At 38.6% G+C, this 15136-nt stretch overlaps 1 protein-coding gene across 8 annotated transcripts in view; it reads right to left on the bottom strand.

The window, feature by feature from the left end:
- The window catches only part of RABGAP1L (RAB GTPase activating protein 1 like), a 237276-nt gene that overhangs the window by 172110 nt on the left and 50030 nt on the right, over positions 1 to 15136 (bottom strand). For all 8 annotated transcript variants that reach the window (XM_023931686.2, XM_023931688.2, XM_023931687.2 and 5 more), the window contains 2 exons: positions 10933 to 11026; positions 6315 to 6465 (listed from right to left, as the gene is read on the bottom strand). In XM_023931686.2, the coding sequence (XP_023787454.1) occupies positions 6315 to 6465; positions 10933 to 11026 (245 nt within the window). The remainder of the gene's footprint in view (positions 1 to 6314; positions 6466 to 10932; positions 11027 to 15136) is intronic.

The following is a 15136-nucleotide window of genomic DNA, read 5'->3' on the forward strand; positions in this document are numbered from 1 at the left end:
CACCATTCTGAACACAAATATTTCCTACAAAAATACTCTAATGTTTCAGTCCATTAACCAGCCTGCTGTGGCAGCTGGTGAACAGTCATCTTTTTAATTAGACACCCTTACTGATTAATTAGTCTCAGAACACTGAGCAGTGGAACCCTGCACGATGCCACTGGGACAAAAAAATATTCCTCTTCCCCTTCTTAGTGCTAACTTAACATCCTTTGGTACTGCTGCAAATAACAAGCTTGATTCATTTTCTACTCACACTAAAATAGCTTCCCTATGTAAGGAATTCTCCCAATTCCCAGCTAAACTTTCACATAAATGGTATTTGCTTCACACAAATAAAATAAATTAAAAAACTAAATTAACAAAATCACACAAATATGGCATCAAGGCACCAGTTTCAAAGTCAATTGCATTTAATCTTCTTTGGATAGAAACAGTGACTCACTTGTGATCCCCTCAGTTTTCCTTTTACTAGCTATGCAAGCAAACTGTCAATAAAAATTAAAAAGCCAAGTAAATATTAAATGTGAAACAAAGAAGCAAATACCTTTTCTTGTTTGAACAATTTGGCTAAATTCAAAATATAAAAATAAATATATTTCTGCATTAGGTTTACATGAAAGTTGATCTTCAGTCCTTGGAGCTCAGCTGGAAAACAGATGCACCAAGAAACAGATAATTACATGGAAAACTGTGCTTAAGCACATGTTGAAACTTCAACAACAGGGTTTGTTATTTTCATCTATCCTATTTCTAACTTTTAATTTTGGACAAGACACAGTTCCAGAAACCTGTAACCTTAACTTCTGGGTGTTTTTTCTTTTTGCTTTAAAAAAGGAGGATTTGTCTCGTAGGAATCAGAAATAATAATGCTGGTCCAAACTGAACAGATAAACTACATATATTAACTCTAAACTGATTCATTTCATCCAGCCCCAAATCCAATCCATTTGATCCACCTTCTGCAGCAATGGAAAATACTTTATTATAATTGTTCAGTATTACATGAGAATTATACTGCTGGAGTAGTGATACCCCTGATTAGTGCCATTTTCAAATTATTAAACTACTGAGATCTGTTATTTTCATGATACAGCAATATTTAATCCCCAAATCACTGCCTCTCAGAGCTTGGAAGAATTGTAAGGATTTTCACTCTTATGTGGAGTGGCTTGAAATGTTATTGATCCAGACACAAAACCAAAAAATACAGACAGCAGAAAAAGCTGGGTTTTGGCCAAGTCTTCTGAAGCCTGACCTTTTAATTAGTTATTATCTCTGTTCTGGGCACATGCTCCTATTGCCAAAGGAAATTCTGACAATAAACAAATAATTTTATTTTTGGTTCACTTACAAGTCATTTGGAAGGACAGACACTCAATCTTTTTTTAAGACCTTCGACTCAAAGTCACCATACAGTTCAAAACCGGGCATTCTCATTACTACACAAACTTTCATTGTTTTGAGTAATATAATACTACCAACATCTACTTTGTCTGAGAATAGGCTTCTTTTTCTGATCTTACTTTAAGAAATAATAAATTTAAAACAAGTTTTGCTTCCTTTAAAGCTGCATTTAAAATAAGCCTGTTATATAAGTCTAATATATGCTGTTAGATGAACATGGAGTTAATTTATTAAGGGAATTCCTACTGCAAACTGGAAGTCTTTTATGAATAAATCATACAGTTTAGAATCAGAAATGCTACCTTAAAACAATCCACCCAGAAGTTTTCAAACTACAAAATGTGAGTGACAGCCTCCTGTATCTGTTCTCATTTTACTGCCACAACTACAGGCAGCCCTGACAGGAAAGAAGTCTCACCCTACAAATTCAGCAGTGAGAATTCATACAAGAATGAAACCATCTAAAACAGAGAAGCAAAATTCTGATAATAAGCACTGTAAGATACAATAAACAAAACATCTGTCCCCATGCAGATGCAACAAGTATTTTAGGCTAAGTTGCTGCATCACTGCCATCAAGTGACAGCAAATTTCTACTCATTTAAACACTGACAGTGCCTGACACCTGCTCTGAAACAATGGTGCAAGGGGAGAACGATTCTTGCAGGAGACAATTAACCAGTAACTCCAGTTGTTAACAGGCTACACTCTGGCTTGGCACCCACCAGTTTATCAGAGCTCTGAACACACTTCATCATAGAAAAATTCATTGGAGTCTCTGGAGAGGAACCAGTGAAGATGAAATAATGCCAAGCAGGCAGGAGAAAACACTCCAAGATGAATTGACCTCAGCTTGTGCACATTTTTCTATGTATATTCTTTTAACAAACAAACAAGACATGCTTTTTCAAAAGCTCTTTAAGTACCAATATTACCCCTTCATTATCATAAGCAGATTTTTCTCACTCTGATTTTATTTTCCTTACAATAAATACACAAATAAAAATACACATTTATTCCTACTGATGTGTATTTGACTTCCCCCTTCCTGTCAGGTGCCACGTACTATGGATGCTAGCTTTGGAGCAGGCTGCAGGGAACTGCAGAAACTGCAGGCCCAGGGCCTCTCAGTCCTGCCTGAGAAGCTAGCCTGGGAATTTCAAAGGAGGATTTCAAAACAATCCTCAGAGATAGAAAACAACTGCCAGGTGCTGTTTGTCTGTCCTCTTGTTCTCCTTGCAGGAGGGAGTCAGGGGGGTTGTGTGCCCCTGACCAATGATGGTGATGTAGCACTTTGCTAACCAATAAGAGTTTCCTTTCTGTACTTTCCACGTATCTGTCTATAAGACAGGCCTCAAGCAATAAACTAGGGGAATTCTCGTGTTGAAACTCCCTTGAGAGTCCGTGTCGTTCTTTCTAGCCGTTCCCAATCGGAACGACAACGTACAGCACTGTGAAGAGCCCATGGCACACATGCCAGCAAGGGAAGGAAGGCAGATTTTGACTGTCATACAGAACACATTTGCATAAATGTCAGAAATGAAGCAGCTGCCAAATCATAACGACTCTCTAAAATTGTATGCAAGTCCTACTATTGTGCTCCAGTCAAAAATTCTGAGCAACTCACTGTAATCATCAAGCTGGAACTCAGCAGGAGACCTAAGACAGTGCAAGGCAGTGCTTGTCAGTACTTGTGAGAGCGAGTATTTCTTTCTCCCTTCCCTCCTGGAACTCCAAACTCACCTGAAGATGTGAAATGAATGCCCTGATCTGGGGAAAAGGGAACACAGTTCACCAGGTCATTCTTGACAGACTGCTGATCTCCAGTGCACAGGACTAGAGGACACAGAAGCCTTTAGGAGAAAGTAAGTGCTGCATTGACTTTTCTAAATGAGACATTTTATTTTGCTTTCAGTGCTGAATTGAGACTCTAAAACAAGCCCCAAATTACCCTCTCCTATAGAACACACTGAACAAAGCACTCCTGTAGCAGAGAAACACTGCAGCAGGTTCCAGAGCTCTGCATACAGATGGATATACACAGTACAAATGCACAGCCAGATTTCTTAGGTGACAGGTCTTATAGATGGCCAATCTAACACAGCACTGCTGCACAAGACTGGAACAGAACAACAAATGTGTCTATATCACGGTCTCTAAACTAAATTTAAATGCTGAGAGTCTGCTGTCATTCAGAGTATCACAAGACATACATTTTTGTCCTGCCAACAACACAACTCTCACTAGTGAGCAGTTTCACCAGAAGTTAACCAGTAACACTGTAGTAAAGTCAGAGTTTTTACCAGATTTCGCTCCGTCCCCAGAAGAGGCAACCATAAATCAGGTTTTATGTACTAATAATTCCAAGTATCGAGTTTATCTTTCAAGCTGTGACAGTATCACAGCAGAGATTTTTCTAGTGGTCTCCAGTGCCCTTTTTCTCACTGAGGTGCTGCAATTGCCAATTTAACCCAGGGCTGCAGGTCAGGCTGGATGAGCAGGGAAGGGCTGGAGTGCAGGCAGAGCAGGCTCAGAGGAAGGATCTGTTGCCATGGGCAGCGTGGGACAGAACCTCGGGAACTGCTCCAGGAATTGGGCAGCAATGGGGAGCTGGTTGAGGGACAGAGAGGTTTTGGGGCCTGTGGGGGTCTCAGTAGGCAACGGTTCAAGTTCACAGATGCTTGTACTACGTCCTACTTCTGGAATGGAGCCCACTTCATTCCCAGGACTGCAAGAGCAGAGCATGACCAGCTCTCCCCAACTAGGTATGGCTCAGGAACACATATGTTCCAGGAATATACTGCTGAAGAGGTCAAGGCACCCACAAACACATCCAGCATCCAGAAGAGCTGGATGACCAAAATACAAGGAGACAATGAATTTGTGCAAACATATATATATATATATATATATATATATAAACTGAAATAATCAAGATGAAAATGATGGGTTTGATGGGAAGAATAAATAATTACAGAAAAAATAAAGTTTGTCTTGTTGGTATATTAGGATGGTAGGAATACAAATAATGTCGAGAAAAGAAATCATTTCTGCTTTCTCATATAGGAGAAGCAAGTGAACAGTCATTAATACCCAAATAACTCTGAAGCTTAACATTATTATTACTAGATTATTATTGACACATATAAGGTAACACTACAACCAAGCTTTTAGTAGTATATACTACTAAAATATATATTCTACTACTTTCTCTGCTTAATTCACATTAGTGACACACCCAAATGAAACTGAAAAGTTTTGTTCACAGACATAAATATCAGATAATAATTAATTTTTAAAAAAAAATCAGCTGACATTTTTTTCTCGAGTATCCCATACTATCTCTTCCCATAAATGGGCCTAGCTTTGGTACGGCACAAGCTCCCTCCTGTTCATTTCTTTCATGAGTCGTTTATTGCCAAATGATGTGATCATCAGCAGTTTAGACAAACTACAGAGGAGGTTCTGCCATTTCAGAAGGAAAATTATTCACTTTAGGAAAAAAAATGTTTGCCTAAATGCTTCAGTTCAGCAGAGGATTTAAATTTTTCATCAGTAACACTATAATACTTCATATTAAATACTGTATGAAATAACATCTTCCAAAGTACACATTGCAATACACTGCAATATTTCTGCAGTGAAAAGGCAAAGTGTAACAAGGTATTTTTAAGGCACAAGGCCCCAGCACCAAGATAGACCTTGCATTTTAGAGGTTTTCCACTTCCCCCTCTGCTGCAAAACAAACATCTTTCCCACTTTTGGAAAGCAGGAGCTTTAATAATGGAGGTGGCTTTGATGTAATATACAGCTGACAGATGTCCTGTGAATGGTTTCTAAGGAAAATAAAACACAGCTACAACATCAAAATGAAAAATTTACACTATCAAAACATTCTCCCTTCTTGGTAAAGAAAAAAGAAGCCACCAGGACAGCTCTCATTCTGGGGATGCTTCTAAACTTCACAAACATAATTATGTCAAATTAAGAGGACAAGTAGCAAAACAATATGACAACATTATGAATGGAAACTTTTGAGTAACAACATCTACCCCAGAATTTCTGTGTGGACAGATAATTCACAATCCAGGTAAGGTAACAAATCCAGCACTTGCTCTGAGCAGCTTAGAAAATTATCTCCATCCATTTCTGCCATTAAAAGCGTATTTGAGACTGCTGCTCTTCTCAGAGCCCCGCAGCAGCAGAGCTCCAGAACCCCAAACACTGAGATCACCTCTGACACTGCAAAGAGCTTGTGCTACACAACACAGAGCTCCTCCCTCTTGCCATCACAGATCTAAGATCAACAACTCTGTAAACTTCTTAGAATGCTCACTGACTGCACTTATGGACACAGAATGGGAATGGATTCCCAAAAGGATTCTCCTCTCAGCTCACCCAAATAGAAAGGAGACTGGTTTCCTCCTAGGTCAAATGTTTTAAATATTCTTTTTTAAAATAAATAACAGAAAGAAGAAATACTCAATTTTATGACTTTTGGTTAGCGTTTGAGTTTTTTTAAGAATGGAAACCCCTAAAATTAAGATGTACGTAAAACAACCTTTTGAAAAATCAAAGTGATGGATTTGAGTTTATAAAAAAACCCACAAGCAAACTTCTGAACAAGTTGATGTTCTTATTATCATTACAGCTAGAGAAAAGAAAGCTAAATGTCAAGCATTACTGCAGATATAGGTCAGCAATTTCTATTGCTAATGCCTTGTAGCAGGTACCCATGGCAGGAGGTAAAGTCACATAATCACAATTTCACTTCTTAAAACAAGTCAAACTGTTTCATTCTTCTGCTGCCCTACCACTGACTAAAACTGCTGCCCAGCAGTATTCATCTCAACCAAAGGAAAGAAAAGTGAACAAAAGAAGGAAAGAACAAATAATAAGTCCCTTACCATTGTGATGAGTAATCTGTATTTATCCAGCATTGCCTGGTTGTCATGGCATCCCGCCAGCAACTGCCAGATCTCTGCCCTCAATGCTTCTGGAACACCACTCTTCACCAGAGTGGACAATCCATTTGGTCTCACAACAAGGTTGTTGTGCCTGAAACAAAGATGATCATTTGCCCGTTGTACTCCAACTACAGCAGTCAAAATAAAGATTAAAAACGTTAAAAATCTTTAAAGTTATTCACTAAAGCAGAGTCAGCAATTGGCAACACAAACTTTTCCTCTACTGGTTACAGTAGTTAGTGTTCATCAGATGGAAAACAAAAACTCTGCAAGGATTTACAGTAAGAACCAGTGGCAAGATGCAGTGATATCCAAATTCTCTAGGTGTGGAGACATTAATGAAAATTAACAATGAACAGTTGCTGAAATTGAACTAAGTTGGCTAATGAAGAACAGTTTGAACTGAAAGAGAAAAATATGCCATCTGTGCAGACAATTCAACTTAAATATTTGTTCAACATGTATGTTTTAGCTTAGGTTAAGAAAAATAAATTTAAAATAATGTAAGCTGTACAGAAAAACAAATTTTGGAAAAAGAATGAAAGACAATTTTAAGAGTACTATTATGAAGACTGAAGTTCTAGCTGCATGCTTCATGCCAAGAGTATGTTCCAAGTCCCACAAAACAGGAACACTTGCACACACGTTTGTACAATCCCACTATTTCAAATAAATCTCTCTGCTGGTCTGAGCTGGTGCTTTACTATCTGGTTTTACACACACACAACAAGAAATGTAGGAATACAAAAATCACTGCATGTGCACTATATTACAGAGCTTTCAGTTGCAGATGTTGAAAAGATCTCTTTTGGAGATAAGAGTATTTGCTAATCAAGATTAAAGTGCTCTTAGACTCATGACAATTTTCACAGCAATGCAGCAGAAGACTGCCCAAACTGATTTCTGGCTCTTTCTGCAGTAGGAAGTGTTGTGCTCCAGGTGCTCTGACCACTGCTCTGTGCCCCAGCTCTTCTGCTAGCAGAGTAGTGAGAGTGGTTGTTCAGCCAAATGCCAGCAAGCTGTGATTCATTAAATAACCTGCAATATGACCCTGTATTTGCAGTGAATGTTTAGAGTACTCATTCTATGAAACAGGTCATTAGGACAAGAACAGATTACCGCTGCTGTTTAAATTTAAAAGAGACTCCAACCTATTTCTTTTTCCTATGCTTTGGGGATGATATCCCCATTTTTCCAAATGACCTGAGAATTTAAAAGAGTGTGATTACCTAATACCCTTATTCTTTTAAAAAACAATAATTATTTTTATTTTAAAATGTGCAGTGCAGTACAAGTAACTTCATCTTAGTCATTTATCCCTCAGATACCCAAATAAAAACTAGTTTCTTTTATATTTTTCAGTCTCTTTTGCACTCAGTCACATCACCCTAACAGTCTTGCAGTGGGAAAGAGCTAGAAAGAAAAGCAGTATTCACAGAAACATTAAAAGCACCAAACACTTGACTTAGAGGATTTGCACAGGTTAGGAGGAAGCCACAGAGATGCTCCAAGGGCTGGAACCTCTCTGCTATGGACACAGGTTGGGAAAGCTGGGGCTGTTCAGCCTGGAGAAGAAAAGGGCTCCACAGAGATCTTATTATGGCCTTTCAGTTGACCTTAAAGGAGCTCATAAAAAGGAGGAAGAGAACCTTTATAAGGGCAGATAATGACAGGACAAAGAGGAATGGTTTTAAACTGACAGAGAGGCCAGGTTACATGGGTCCTTCTTCCCTGTGAGGGTGGTGAGGCCCTGGCACAGACTGCCCAGAGAAGCTGTGGCTGCCCCATCCCTGGAAGTGTCCAAGGCCAGGCTGGACACAGCTTGGAGCAACCTGAGATAGTGGAAGGTGTCCCTGAGATTAGCTTTAAGGTCCTTTCCCATACTATTCAGTGATTCTATAACCAGATACTCTAAGCAGTTACAGAATTACAACATGCATGTTGAGGAATAAATATATAGTAAATACATCAGAAATGTGAATCTCTAGTTGTAGATTAGTTTAGTTATTACATGGATATGGTCATAGGTGTTACATGAGAAACAAAGAAGGGCTCCCCCTGAGGACCAGGCAAGCTGATCAAATGAATAGCTAAAAAGGGACATTCCCATAGAAACATAACAGGGAAATTTTCAGCAACACCAAGGAAACAATACAAATAAGGCAACAACTAACACACATGCTCTAACACTATCCTGAACATAATCCCAACTGAGAAACAACCAACCAGACTTTACTGGCTCTGTCCTGGATTTCTATTTTATGGCAGAGGTAATACTTTAGCAATATGAGTCCCTGCTGGACAGCATTACTAACTTCCATAGCCAACTTTCCAAGTACTGGATGGCTCTTTGAGAAACAGCTTGTGCATCCATAATCCTTGCTCAGAAACAGAAGTGAGCATAAAATAAAAGCTTGCCTTATTCTAACCTTATCCTTTATCATGTGGGAGTCACCATTCATGGATGCTGACATCTTTAATTTGTTACAAAATGCTACAATTCACCTGCACAGACTCATAAATCCAACTTTAAAATATCAGAGAGCAATGCATAGACTGCGCTCCAACTTGACAAACATACATTTCTGATCAAAGACTGTTATTGATCATTGCTACAAGATTTTTTTTTTAGAAATAGTTGACCAGTCAGCTAAAGCAGCTTTAATGCAGCAACTTTAATGCTGAGGATGCAGTAAATAGTAAAATAAATAGATATACCATTACTTTTCAATTGTTTGTTCTATCTTTTTGGTAAATTATCTTATTCTTATTTCTGTTTATATTCTTGAAGAAGACTCCTGGAGCAGTGTTTCTGCTGAGTCCAATAGGTTACATTACATTTTAATGAAATGATAAAAAGCAATTAAAACAGAAGAAATTTTTCATCTAAGAGGCAAATCAGCACACCAAGTGATTCCAAGTGAAAATGTTATTTTTTGTTTATTTACTTTTTTTACAAGTGCACAGAACTTCTATTAACATGGTGCAGTTTTCAACACACTAGATTTTATTTTGATTTCTTTTTAGTTCTCAAATCCTTAGCATTTCTCACCTGTTAATGTAAGTTTTGTTCTTAAAACATAACATTAACACTCTTCAAGAACTGAAGCAGTTAACAGATTTTAATTTCTCTCCACAGGCAATATTGCTTGAGACATTCCTGAAGAAATGTTTTCTAGTCTTCAAACAGGCTGGGATCTCCCATTTCTCACCCCATTTAAAACTAATTTTAAGCTGCTTTAACTACTAAACAATTCTCTTGATTGATATGCAAATTATGTTAGGATTCCAAAACAGTTTATTCCAAGTCTTAAATGTTTTGTCTTGTTAATAAGTATATTTGAGTAACCAGAATAGTGGATACATGAAACTTAAGACCATGACCTGTGGGTGTCCTTTTATTCAGCATTCTCATCCACAGAGTCCAGGTATTTATCAAAGACACAAGTTAAAAATAGAAGGATTAACTGACAAATTAATTTAAAAAAAAAAAGTTAAATTGAAAAACAGCATCTTCCAATCTTGGATCTTGGATTAAGGCCAGAAACTTGGGTGACTGAGTAGTTAAAAACTCAGTCAGAAGGAGATGGTTCCAGGGAGAGGGTTCAGTTAAGCTCAATAAAACCTTGTGATGCCTCATCCAGAAACCTGTGTGTGAGATCACCATACAGATGAGGACAGCAGTAAGAGGCTGTTTCTCCAAAGCTACGCAGTAGCCAAGTAAAGGGAGGAATTGTCCAAATAAATCCTTAAAATGTTGTTCATCTCTCTTTTTGAAGTTAGGAAAAGGAAACAGTCAGTTCCAGATTAAGGGCCTCTAATTATTTTTGTCTCCAGCAGCAGGAGCTGTTACTTACACAGGGAAAACCAAGTAAGTGGTTCTGGCACTTGCTCAGGTCTCTCTAAGGCAGCAAACAGACAGATTTTTCCTCTCTTGGCACAGTATGCACTGCTACAGAAGCACTTAATTAAACAACAGAAATCACACTGTTGAGAACATAGACTGGGCTTACAAATACTCTTCATTTTATTCACCAACAGGAAGTGTTTCAGTGAGGATCCACAGTCTTTCTAGATTCCTTTCTGAGTGCTTACATGTAGCACATTAACAAAAATAGGAAAAAAAAAGTGCTTCTAAACAAATTAAATGTACACCAGCTAGCATGCATGACTTAGATGGGACACATGGGAGTTGCTGTGTCTGTCCTATCCTGGCACTGAGTTTCATGAGGATTTAGCAGCCAGCCACAAATGACCAGAAAGTTCTGCCTGTGAAGACTCAAACCTGCTGTGTGAGCACATACAAATACACTCTCAAACACAAAACAAAACGAGACTTGTGCAAATGCTATGGAAAAGACTTGTCAAAAAATCTCCAAGTTATCTATACCAGTCCCCTTTCAATTAAGTTTAAAAACTACACTTCAATGTGTCTTGCATTTTATTTTTTAAACTGTGTAAGCTGAAGAATTTCAAACCTCCTCCTCAGGAGCATACAGTGTCATAAACCAAATAAAAGGTTAATATCTAAAATCTAATGTAAGAAATTAAGCATTACCATCTCCCCAGTAACTCTCCCCAGGAATACAAAATCTTCTCAGGACAATCCTTTGACACATCACCAGTGCCACTGGAGAGTTCATTATCACTCTCTGCAAAAAGAAAGAGAAAACAAGAAAACAAAAGCACACAAAGGTTTACCCAGGAGCACAGACACTAGACATGCATACATACAGGTCTCAGACAATTTTTTTCTCATGTATCAGTTTTAATAGCATAAAAAGATAAAAATTTTAATGAGATCATAAAGAATGCTTAGCAGACTTTACCATAATAAAGTTATCATAAAGTTTGAAAGAACAGGACTAGGAAAAAAGTCACAGCAGTATTACCAGAGAAAGGACTGGGACCTAGAAAAGCATTATGTGAGAAAAATTTCAAGGCTGTCAACTCTCCATTTAATGAAATTTCACAGTGTTACCTAAAAGTCACATCCACTCCAGACTTCACATAAAGAGAAATCTCTGTTAAAGCATAGTAGATAATGCTACTTCTTTACACCATGTCCCTTTGGCTGTCCTGCGGTACCCTGAGCTCAGGAAGCCTTCCCTGAGCCAAAAAAATATTTTTTTTCACTGAAGTAAGTTCATGGATGAGCAGAAGAAAAACAACTGTAACATTAAAGGTCATAGTGCATGGAACAGAGAGGATTGCTTCAAATGAAAGCTCATAACTATTAAGAATGAAACACCTAGGGAGGGATATATGCCATTATATGACCAACACACAAACCCAGAAGGGATCATATTGGCCTGGAACAGCATGCTCAAAAAACCATCCAATCCAAGTGTTCATTAGGATTCCAAGTGTCTCACAAGCCTGTGCAGCTGCCCAAAGTAAGCTGGACAGTCTAACTCCATATGGCAAGTCCTTATGCAAATATGGTCTTGCAGTTATTTGGACTTTTTCCAGTTTTATCTGAATAAAATATTGATAAGAATTAAACAAGTGCGACTTCAACACCACCAGATGCTGACAGGCTCCAGCTTTCTGTGTCTTTAGTAGGAAACACAAGCCAAAAAGAGACACAGCAACAGCTGTCTTATCATCATCACAGAATCCCGGATCAGTTTGTGTTGGAAGGTTCCCTAAAGCTCATCCAGTTCCAAGTCCCCTGCCATGGGCATGGATACCTTTCACTAGCCCAGGTTGCTCCAAACCCTGTCCAATCTGGCCTAGAACATTTCTGGGGATTGGGCAGCCACAGCTTCTCTGGGCAACCAGTTATCCTCAGAGGCTGCAGAAGCCATGGACAGTTTCATGTTAAAGGGCTCCAAGCTGCTCTTTCCTATGACCTGAACTGTCTCCAGAAGTTAAAACATAACAAAAAAAGAACCACCAAAGCTACATCTGCCCCCCAAATCCCTTTAATACGCTGTTCCACACAGCTCTGTCACATCTTGTTGCTGATCTAATATCCTGCATTCCCTCAGGTGCATTAAACAGTTCAACTCCAGCTTTATGTCGACAACACAGTTGAGGTAGAAGAGGATCTTCAGTACTTGTGCAATTACCCTGTTAACTCTTCATCCTTATCATTCAATTACAGATTTCTAATTTATATTCGCAGCAGCTGTCAAATACAAGTCATTAATAAAATATCATCAATGTTTGAATTTGACAGTGAGCTGTGAAGACAAAGATAGCATATGCTGTATTTCAAGGACAATTAACAGCAAAAACACTGCCCTGAGAGAAGCATATCAGAAATCTCTGTGTTTCAAAATGAACACTACATTGGTGAAAGGCTTCAGCTTGGAACCTGTTTACACAGCTTTACAGTTCCCAAATACCAGCCCAACCTCCATTTAAATATTTCCCCATTACAATTAAAAATAATCCAAACAAAATAACTACCCACCTGCATCACAAATCTACTAAAAAATTCTTTTTAAGATTTCCCAATCTTTTGCATGTATTCACTAGACCTAAAGATGGAAATAAGAAGATCTAAAACCCCCAAGTTTATAATTTTAACTAAAATTTTATATCACAGTGACAGATTTCCCAGTAACTAAAGGAATCAATTGTGTCCTGAGGGAAAAAATATATTCAAAGACTCAATTTCCCCCCAAAAATTACCAAAAATAGTGTAAAGGCCAATTTCTTCACTTACCACACAGACATAGCAATAACTAACAAAAAAAAAAAAAAAAAAAAAAGAAACCAAATGCTTTACTTTTGCTTAATTTCCTCCCCTTCTGATTTGCACAACTGTGTCAGAGGGACCAAAGAAGAAAAAAATCTGAGGAAAGCTGTGAGATTAGCCCATTTGCCATTCAGAGATACAAGGTACATGTTAATGATACTGGTATGTATTAAGAATCTCAAGAAAATCAGATCACATCAGGAATTTATCACAAACCACAATTTCAGAAAGCTTTTATGCATTCCAAATAAAAGAAGAAGATTTGGCACCAAATGCTGAAAGGAAGAGATTAGAATTTCTTTGGAGAGACTGAAGAGCTACAGCATATCTCTACAAGAGTTAATGTTGAAAATACACACAAACAAACCCTGCAGCCTGGAATGAAATCTGATAAAGATGACTAAAATCCCCTGGCAGACCAAAACGTTTCAGAATGTAGCTACGCTGAATCCTCTGAGCAGCAAAGCACAGTAGCTCTTATCAGATCCAAACCCAAGCTTGCCAAGGAATACTGACATCAGCCTAAAGAAACAAACCCCTTGATTTCTCACTGCGCTGGTATTCCGGGCAAAATTCTTCGAAGTTCTAAAGGAGACCAGGGTTACACAGCACATACATTCCAGTGCTTCAGCCAGAAAATTCTTTCATCTGGAAGGCTTGGCAGTGTTTGAAATGTATTATTCAGTTATATGTCAGAAAATCTCAGGCCTTAATTAGAAATGCCATATGCTCCCATTCAAAAAACGCTAGCATCAAACTTCAAAATAGAACAGGGCAAAGAGAAGAAAATAAACAGCCTTAAAGACCTCTACTTTGTTTCCATTCTAAAGAGTAATTACATATTCTAACCTCTTAAAGCATTAAGGTATAAGCTAAGAAAAAAAAGATGCCATGGGAGGGATATTTAACTGTAGATGTTTTTCTCTGAGTATTTCTACACAATTTTTTCCACATTGCATAGAATCTATAAGCCAGCAGAATTTGCCAAAGCATGATTTAATCCACCGTTATTCTGCTGGGAAAGCCACAGATCCATTCTTCTAAACGTTCTGTGTATTTTTCCTTCCTCCTGTATTTGCCCTATCTCCCAGAGCCATTGACTGGGCAATAAAACTTAAACTTTTTCAGAGCAGGTGGACAATGGAAGACATCTCAAGGGAGCAAACCTTGGGGTTGTATGGATGCTAGCTTTGGAACAGGCTGCAGGGAACTGCAGAAACTGCAGGCCCATGGCCTCTCAGTCCTGCCTGAGAAGCTAGCCTGGGAATTCAAAGGAGGATTTCAAAACAATCCTCAGAGACAGAAAACAACTGCCAGGTGTTGTTTATCTGTCCTCTTGTTTTCCCTTGCAGGAGAGGGTCAGGAGGGTAGAGTGCCCCTGACCAATGATGGTAATGTAGTACTTTGCTAACCAATAAGAGTTTCTTTTCTGTACTTTTCCACGTATCTGTCTATAAGACAGGCCCGAAGCAATAAACTAGGAATTCTCGTGTTGAAACTCCCTTGAGAGTTTGTGTCGTTCTTTCTAGCTGTTCCCAATCGGAACGACAGGGTTGTGAATGCACATACACATAAACAGGCTTTAAGACAACCCCCAGGAAACAGTAAGTCAAAGGTTTTCTGTCTTGTTTTGAATTGCAACATGATTCACAAAACTTACAAAAAGGTCATTCCTCATGAATCAATTTCCTGAATTTAGAGCCTTTTTAAAGCAAGCCTGAAGGATCAGACTCCCACAGCAGGCATTGCTCTGTATGGTATAACATGGCATAATACTTTGGGCTGGAAGAGATCTCTGGAGATCAGCTAGTCTGATCCACTCCAAGCTCTAGTCAGATCAGGTCACACCAGGACCTGAGTAAAAGGTGTGCTGGGTTTGGTTGGGAGCACTGAAAGGGCTGGAAGTGCACCAGAGTTTGGGAGGAGACACAGCCAGAACAGATGACCCCAACTGACCCAAGGGATGTTCCAGACCATAGGGCATCGTGCTCAGCATGTAGAGCAGGAAGGAAAATGAGGACAGGAACTTCAGTGTGATGCCATTCATCTTCCC

This window comes from Cyanistes caeruleus, chromosome 9 (assembly GCF_971803275.1).
Source record: "Cyanistes caeruleus chromosome 9, bCyaCae1.hap1.1, whole genome shotgun sequence".
Classification (NCBI taxonomy): Eukaryota; Metazoa; Chordata; class Aves; order Passeriformes; family Paridae; genus Cyanistes; species Cyanistes caeruleus.